This window comes from Phyllostomus discolor, chromosome 7 (assembly GCF_004126475.2).
Source record: "Phyllostomus discolor isolate MPI-MPIP mPhyDis1 chromosome 7, mPhyDis1.pri.v3, whole genome shotgun sequence".
In the NCBI taxonomy this organism is placed as follows: Eukaryota; Metazoa; Chordata; class Mammalia; order Chiroptera; family Phyllostomidae; genus Phyllostomus; species Phyllostomus discolor.
Genome location: NC_040909.2, coordinates 113,942,128 through 113,950,954, shown reverse-complemented (window position 1 = coordinate 113,950,954; position 8,827 = coordinate 113,942,128). Strand labels below are relative to the sequence as shown.

The 8,827-nt window shown below is 49.4% G+C and overlaps 1 protein-coding gene across 2 annotated transcripts; it reads left to right on the top strand.

The window, feature by feature from the left end:
• The first annotated feature begins 1,052 nt into the window (after positions 1-1,052).
• KLF10 (Kruppel like factor 10) lies at positions 1,053-7,568 on the top strand. Of its 2 annotated transcripts, none has more exons than XM_028533830.2 (4): positions 1,053-1,282; positions 4,304-4,537; positions 4,644-5,559; positions 5,961-7,568. In XM_028533830.2, exons 1-4 carry the CDS (start codon positions 1,247-1,249, stop codon positions 6,218-6,220), a joined length of 1,446 nt encoding a protein of 481 aa, XP_028389631.1. In that variant the 5' UTR covers positions 1,053-1,246; the 3' UTR covers positions 6,221-7,568. The 2 variants fall into 2 exon arrangements, with proteins under 2 accessions (XP_028389631.1, XP_035887223.1); XM_036031330.1 differs by lacking the exon at positions 1,053-1,282 and adding an exon at positions 2,741-2,879 and having other exon boundaries at positions 5,961-7,503.
• The last annotated feature ends 1,259 nt before the right edge of the window (positions 7,569-8,827 follow it).

Here is an 8,827-nt window from a genome sequence, read left to right as displayed (position 1 = left end):
CTCCACTCCAGTCGTAGCGGAGAGAGCCCCCGGCTTGCCCCGGCGACCCTGGGAGATTCCACCCCACCCCATCCCCACAGTTTCCAGGCAGGGCGGGCCTTGCCAGAGGCCTTGGCCTGGGGTGGTCGTAGGGTCTACCTTTGAAACAGCTTGTAGACTGTAACTTAAACTTGAGCAACATCGAGCTCAAAACTCGATCCCACAACCAACCATGGGCGCCAGAAAGGATAAAAAATCGGGTCTACGGTTCCCATCACCCCATTGGTCCAGTTCTCCGGTTTCCTGCAGTCCCCACGCCGTTCTCTTGGCTGGCCAGAAGGAAGGATGGGCGGGGCAGGAAGGACGGGCGGGGCGGGCCAGGGCCGGCACAGCTCCCTACCACGCAGATGGGGAGGGCAAGCCAGCGCCGGAGGCCCAGGCGTGGGCTGGGGGCACAGTAACAGGTGTCGGCTCTGAGACTGGGCTGCCTTCCCTCCCCCTCCCCAGTCTCTGTGATCCCCGCGTCCAGGGAGGCAAAAACCTAGCGAATGCTCGAGAAATGCAGCTTGGTCGGTTAGCGGGATCTGCTTTCTTGCCAGACGAGCAAAGGGATGGCGTTTCCAAATGCAAATCTTTTGGCTTGGACCCTAGTTCGAAGCCACCGCCTCCCCCGCCCGGCTGCCCGGCGTCCCGCCTACCGCGCGGCTGGCTGACTTGGGGCCCGGCGCCAAGGGGACGCGGCAAAGTGGGTATCCCTCCCTACCTCCCACGTGGGACTAGCCTTCCGCAGTGCCTGGGAGCGCCGCCGCCGCGCCTCCGGACTAGGTCCCCTCCCGCAGCACCGCCCCCTAGGCCGGGGCGGGTAACGACAGGCGTGGGGTGGGCGAGGGATGGGGGGTGTCACTGAGTCAGGTGGCAGCGGGAGTCCCTCGGGCAGAGGGAACACGCTGCCTGGGATTGTGTACACGCTCCACTGACACAAGCTTCACGCTGCCGGGCAGCCGCTGATCACGCGTGGCCCCGCGAGCCTATTGGCCGGCATCTCACACACCTTTGCCGCTGATTGGCCAGCCTCAGGCTCCGCCCCAACCCCGCCCGCGGCGCGCGGCAGGCGGAGCGGCTACCTGAATGGGGAGGGGGCAGACGGCGCGGAGCGCGGTGTCGGCGGCGGGAGTGTCGTCGAGTGTCTCTGGGTGCCTGTCTGTGGCCAAGCAGTGGAGCAGAGTAACAGCCAGTCATCTTGCCGCCCGCGGCCAGGCAGCCAACCATGCTCAACTTCGGCGCTTCTCTCCAGCAGGCTGCGGTAAGTCACCTGGGAATGCCCCTGTCCTTCCCTGCCTTGCCACGTCTGAGGGGCCAGCGGGTCCTCGAACCCGGAGCCCCTGACATCTGCCGCTTCTGAGGACCAGGGCTGCAAAGCAATCGCTGAGAAGGCTGGGGTCTTTCTGCAGACTAGGCATTGGTGAGGGCGTGTGTGTCGCGAGGGGTCAAGAGAGGCGGCCTGGGATGTAGAGCCAAGGGAGAAAAGGGTCTTGTTCAAGGTGTAGTGAGGGGAAGGGGTAGCTCCAGAGACAGACTTGAGGCAAGTGAGGAAGAAGATGACTGGAGGGGCGCGAAGAGTGAGGAGGGGGCTGCTGCCTGGCAGCGAGGTTAAGATAATGTGTGAAGGAGGGAACAAGGGGGCCACCCTGCACCTGGCGCCGGGGAAAGATGTCTCTTCCTGGATGAGGACTGCGATCTAGGATGGGAGGGGGCTGCTCGCGAGCATTTGAGGAGCGGGGTGTCCACAGGAGAGGAGACCCTCTTTCGGGGGTCTGAACAGAGGCTGGCAGGATGTGGGGTGCTGTTCAGCAGATAGCCGTAGGCTGGAGGAGGGATCGCCCAGCGGGGATGTGGGGGAATGGCACGCGGAGTGCAAACCGCCGAGGAGGGGGATGGAGTTGACCCCCCAGACGTCGGCAGGGGACTCCCCATCCCCGGCGGGGGCAGGTGGCCGCCTTCTGTGAACCTCTTGGAGGGGGTGGGGAGCCGCCACGGGGATGGGAGGGTGGAAAGCGGGACCTTGCAGAGGGGCGGGGAGAATGAGAGGGGGGCTGGGGCCGCGAGACGCGGGGGCCGCATGTCTAGGCGGGAGCCGCAGGCCTTGGGGCCGCGCGTCTGAAGCCGGAGCCTGTGGGGGCTGCACGTCTGGGATCCCGTGGAGACGCGCAGGGGGCGGGGGCCAGAGCTGCCGGATTTGGGGGAGGGTGCGCCGCGTCTGCTGGGAAAGACCGGGTGGTCTGAGGTCCCCGGGCGGCGTGGGAGGGAAGCACCGAGGGCTCGGCTGGGAAGGGGCGGGGGCCGGGTTTCCGCGGGGACCCGGCTCCTCCTCCAGTTGCTGAGGCGGAGGCCGGGGGTGGGCTGAGAGCGGGTGCACCCGGGGAGCTTCTCGTCCCCGAGTGACCCAGCTCTGGCCTCCACCAGGGGCGGGAGCGAGGCCCGGCCCCGCTGTCGGTTCCTAAGGGAACCGCGGCGAGCTGGGAGGGGCGGGCACTCCCAGAGTAGGGCGCCTGCGGCCCCGCCCCTCCCTGCGGGCTCCGGCGCGCACTGCCGGGCGGTTGGCGGCGGCGCCCGGGGCCCCTCCCCGGGGCTGGCGCGAGGGCGGGGGCCGAGATCTCAGGAAGTAGGTGAAAGGTGACGGCGCGGCAATTCCCAGTTCACGTTTCCTGCGCTGCCGGGAGCAGCCGCTGATCACGCTTTGTTCACATGCCTCGCCCCCTCCTCCCGCCGCCCCCGCCCTGGCCGCCCAGCCAATCCGGGCCGGGGCCGCCAGGCTGGCTGGCCTATGGCGGGGGCAGGGATGCTGGGACGTGCGAGCTGCGAGGAATGTTCCCAGTGACTCACCCAGGAGCCTCATTGAGGTTAGGGCGGCCCCATCCGTCTGTCCCCGCCAGCGAGGATCTCCCCCGCCGTCTGCCTCCGCCCCTTGTCTGCCTCCCCCTCCTCGTCTGCCTCCCCCGCCCGCGCCTCCGCCCGCGCTTCCCTTTCCTCCCTCCCGCCCCACTCCCTTTCCTGCCCTCCCCGCTTCTCTTCCAGCTCACACTCCTCTTCCCTGCTGCCTGCCTTTTCTCTTTTTCCTTTCTTTGCATTGGCAGCTTGAGGCTTTTACACATACATGCGCTGTCCATTGCAGCTTACATAAAGGCGTGCTCGGTTATGCAACTGCACTGTTAGCGATATATCTAGAGCAATGGCAGGTTTCTTAAGTATTTCAACCCAAAGGGTTTATGCCTTTTTAAAAATGAACATTGAGAATAATACCTTGTAACGTAAAGGATGTTTTTCAATATTTTTAAGTAATCTCTAGTTTGAGAGAAAGACTGGGACCTCATTAATGGAAAAAGAGAGAGGGTGAGAAGTACCAATATTTATAAAGTGTAGCTTATGGGACTTCAATATGAAACATTGAACACTTGATAGGAGCTGTACATGTGAATACAAAGCATGTGCTGTTACTCTTGTCATCAAGCAGTTCTTTAAAAAAATAGAAGATTCGTTTGATTTGATTATTATAAACTCCTTGCAGCCAAGATTTTTGCAAATTCTGAGCAGAATTGCTAAGTTTTCTCATCCATTTTTTAGTATTATTGTATTGGCTGGTCATAGTTGTGAGTAGCAAACCATTGTGTTAAAATAGACCCACTGAAAGGGAACACACACATGAAGAAATTGAAACTTAACTAAAAGTTTTGGGATTTTTCCATATGTTTCACTTTTATCTTTCTTTACCCTAGGTAACTTAAGTTTTCAAAAAAGTTAGATTTCAAGTAACCTAATACATTTGAAAGAGCCTCGGAAGATTTTTTTGTTCTGTTGATTTTTATCACAAAGCACAAAGTTTTCAAAGGTCAGGTCCAAAAGAACAGGCCAGACCTCTGTCTACTGCATTTCCTTTTTAAAGAAAGTCTTGAAAAAAGAAAACTTCTGTAGAGCATACCCATAGTTAATTTCTCTGACCCTAGTTGCAAGTGTCTACTCTGGAAAGAACATACAACTTTTCTTTCAAGCCTAGAGCTTCTCTTTTTTTGGCTCACAAAATGCATTGATGGCATTTGGCCTTGGTCCTCTTAATGATAATCACATGCTCCTCTCTACCTAGCAGAGATGTCAGTGTTCAAACAAAAATGTGAGAGGAAGAACGAGGAAGGTTTTTAATTACCATTACCAGCAGAGTGGGATGAAAAAATTATTTCACATTTTAATTTGGGAAGTTTTGCAAATAGCAAAAAAAAAAGGAAAAATTGTAATTAGTATATGCTTAAAAGCATTTTCCTTTCCCCCGTAGGAGGAAAGAATGGAAATGATCTCTGAAAGATCCAAAGACAGTATGTATTCCTGGAACAAAACTGCAGAAAAAAGTGATTTTGAAGCTGTAGAAGCACTTATGTCAATGAGCTGCAGTTGGAAGTCTGATTTTAAGAGATACATTGAAAACAGACCTGTTACGCCAGTATCTGATATGTCAGAGGAAGAGAATCTGCTTCCGGGTACACCGGATTTTCATACGATCCCAGCATTTGTAAGTATTATTGTTTTTTAAGATGACTGTAAATTATATACTTTCTTGTAATTTTCATAATGGACTCTTAAATTTCTCAAACTGTTGCCTGCCTATTTCTTTGTAGTGTTTGACTCCACCTTACAGTCCTTCTGACTTTGAACCTTCTCAAGTGTCAAATCTGATGGCACCAGCGCCATCTACCGGACACCTCAAATCATTCTCAGATACTTCCAAGTCTCACGTTGCTGCACCTTTAAAAGAGGAAGATAAGAACACAGTACCTGTCCCCAAGCTCCCCAAGGCTCAGGCAACAAGTGTGATTCGTCATACAGCTGATGCCCAGCTGTGTAACCACCGATCCTGCCCAGTGAAAGCAGCCAGCATCCTCAGCTGTCAGGACAATTCTTTTCAAAGAAGAACCCACTTAAGTGTTGAGGCTGCAAGAAAAAACATACCTTGTGCAACTGTGTCACCAAACAGATCAAAATGTGAGAGAAGCGCAGTAGCAGATGTTGATGAGAAAGCAAGTGCCGTGCTTTATGACTTTCCTGTGCCTTCCTCAGAGACAGTCATTTGTAGATCACAGCCAGCCCCTTTGTCCCCCCAACAGAAGTCAGTATTGGTTTCTCCACCTGCAGCAGTATCAACAGGGGGAGTGCCACCTATGCCGGTCATCTGTCAGATGGTTCCCCTCCCTGCAAACAACCCTGTTGTGACAACAGTTGTTCCCAGCACTCCACCCAGTCAGCCACCAGCTGTCTGCCCACCTGTTGTGTTCATGGGCACTCAGGTGCCCAAAGGCGCTGTCATGTTCGTCGTACCCCAGCCGGTTGTCCAGAACCCAAAGCCTGCAGTAGTGAGCCCAAATGGCACCAGACTCTCTCCCATTGCCCCTGCTCCAGGGTTTTCCCCTTCGACGGCAAAAGTCACTCCTCAGATCGACTCATCGAGGATAAGAAGTCACATCTGTAGCCATCCAGGATGTGGCAAGACATACTTCAAAAGTTCTCATCTGAAGGCCCACATGAGAACACATACAGGTACCAACCGTTTCTTTCTTATGTTGTAAAAGTTTAGATGAATTTTTCTTGGTGTAGTGATCAGAAATGTAAACCAGGCATATTAAGGAAGAACTTGCAAGTCTCTTTAAATGTCCTGAGTAGCTACTTTAATAAAGTTTTTAAAATAAATTATTTGTAAAGCCTTTGTACTATAGTTGAAGTTTGAAAATGTTTTTGTTTTGGGCTCCTTTTATAAAGGGAAGGCTTTTATCAGTGTGATGGAGAAAGTTGAAAATAGTGGGTACACGTATAGTACTTACTTGACAGCTTATTAATTTAATAGCTCATTAAAAATGTACTAGCTTTAGATATAATTAAGTATGTAATTTACAGGGATTTAGTAAATGCACAGTAATGATAATCTGAATTTTTTGTTTCAGGAGAAAAACCTTTTAGCTGTAGCTGGAAAGGTTGTGAAAGGAGGTTTGCTCGTTCTGATGAACTGTCCAGACACCGACGAACCCACACAGGTGAGAAGAAATTTGCCTGTCCCATGTGTGACCGGCGGTTCATGAGGAGTGACCACCTGACCAAGCATGCCCGGCGTCATCTGTCAGCCAAGAAGCTACCAAACTGGCAGATGGAAGTGAGCAAGTTGAACGACATTGCCCTACCTCCAGCTGCTGCTCCCACGCAGTGACGAATCAGAAGGTGAAGCATCAGAACTAACTTTGGTCGCAGTCAGGAGCCAGTGGTGATACGAGAATGTTTCCACTGCAAGCCTGTGGCCCTGGAGTGCGGGCTGAGAGCAGAAGCCCTGCAGCTTGGGGAGAAGGCCCAGACGGGGTTAGATGACAAGAAGTGCTGTGGTCACAGGCACATCACGGAGTGGCAGGATTCATTTGTTATCACACGAGAAAGACGAGGAAGCTTTTACTCTACATATTTCTTTGAAGGTTTCAGATGAGGTCAGCACAGGCAGCACAGATGTTGAATTTGTGTGCATAACTTGTTACTTTACTTTGCCATTTATACTTGAGACCAACTTTTCAATGTGATTCTTTTAGGGCACTGGCTTCAAGAGTATACAGACTGGAAATCAACATTATGGTACAGAGATGGAGATAGAAAATGGATTTTTATTATTACAAATACTGTCATCTTTTCCTAGAGTTATCTTGTTTACTGTTCCTAGTCTTTCCAGTCAACTTTGTGGACACAGTTGTTAAATAGGCCTAGCATTTTTACATAATTGCTGACATTTGGAATTGATGAGCTGTATATTGCTACCGAGGGCCCAAAGATTTGGAATCCTCAATAATTTAATTGCTTTGAAGTGTAGCTACAATTTTTCTGCATTTTTGTTTTGAAAATTTAACAAGTGACTATATCTAGGCATTTTATTATGCTTTGAAGTTTAGTTTGCCTGCAGTTCCTTGTGTAGATTTGAACATTGTATACCAATGTGTTTTCTCTAGAGACTTAAAATACACTGCACTTTGTTTAGGAAAAAAAGTTTCAAAAATGAAAATATATATTGTAAAGAAGGGATATGAAGAATTTTAGATAACTCCTTGAAAAAGATGGCGTATGTCATCAGTAAAGTATCCTCATGTTGTGAGGATGTGACACATGCTTTATTGAATTAGAAAGTCAGTGGCTGTTGTTCACGGTGGACAGACAATGTCCTGTTAATTTACCTTTTAATTTATAGGAGGTTTATGGGGGGGTGTGGAACTAGATGTGTAGAAAAATGACTAGAACATTCACTTTTGTTAACAGTATTTCTGTTTTATTCTGTTGTGTAGTGGATAATATACACAGTGGTAAAACAAGAGTAAATTGCTTAAAATATATAGTGAAATATGTCCCTATATCTACCCATTTAACATTTTTCTCTATATTGGGTCTAGATTTCTGATATCCAAACTCTTGGACCCTTGGAAAAGTTTTCTTTTAATAAAAAATCCTTGTGATTTACAATTTGCACAATATTTCTTTTGTTGTACTTTATATCTTGTTTACAATAAAGAATTTCCTTTGGTATATATAACTGGTTGGTTGCATTTGTTGAGAACCATTCTCTAACCTTGACATTAACCACTTATGGTACTATCAAAGGACTTTGTGTCCCAACCTCTCCAAGGGCCACATTTCAGTTTAGAACTGTAGAAGTGTATCTTTAACATACGAATCTATTTAGAGGGCATATACAAAGTGAATCCAGGTATCTGTTTGTTTAGACAATGTAAGAGCTTGCCCAGTACACTTTAATTTTTAAACATTCTTGTACATTTTGATCATTTGGAGTTGAAATATAGCTCTTGCTCTCAGCAAAGCCTTAATTAAGTATCATTAAGTCAAAGGCACTACAGTGAATAATCGAACCAGTGAGACTGCTATGGCAAATGAAAAGAAGCCTGACTTACTAAATAAAGACTAAATTGTTCACCTCCAGAAGTTACACTAGCTCAGACCATTAAATGATACCTCAAACACAATAAACATACTGGTACTTAAGCTGCATGAAAGTTAACCCACCTATGTAAAGGAACTCTTACTAGCCACTCATCACTACAATGAACTAGGAGCTGTAAATGTTACTTCAATTGAGTATAATTTTGGAGATTACAGTTCTAGTTTTCTCTGAAATCCCCTTGTGGTCATGAGAGAACATCTTCCACGGTGCCCAGCTCGGCCATTGACCTAGTCTGGTCACTGTTGAATCATCTGTGGTAAGGGGCAATGTACTCACTTGACACCAGTTGCAGGACACACCTCTTTTCCTGGAAACTTACCACCACCTAATTACAACACAGCTTCTGGGGAGAGACCTTGCCATTCTGCAGCTTCTGTGTTAGGAAACTGGACCATCCTAACTAACTCCACCAGACTTCCTCATGATGGCAGGTCTGAAGGGAAGGGAGAAGGGTAGCTGACCCAGTGCTCAGGTGCCTTGTAATGACACAGCCAGTGGCGATGTGCCATCCATTGCTGTGTTCTTCCCAGTCCTAGTTGTCATCTGAGACTTTTCCTTACAAGTCTTGCCGATCGAATCAATTTGAACAGAATAGTGTTTGAGCTGAATCTTCATGCAGGCTCTGATCTTGAGGCAAAGTTGCCCCCAAATGAGTACACTTGCAGCATGTTACGTAACGCATTAGTGGAGCGTTAGCAGTTCAGTTTCGGTGGTTTCTTGTCCAACATACTAGGTTGGGTTATATGAAATTGCTGCCATTCAGCTGTCTTTCAACAGATCATTATTCAGAAAATTTGAGACTCAGAAAAAGTTGCAAAAATAGTTCCC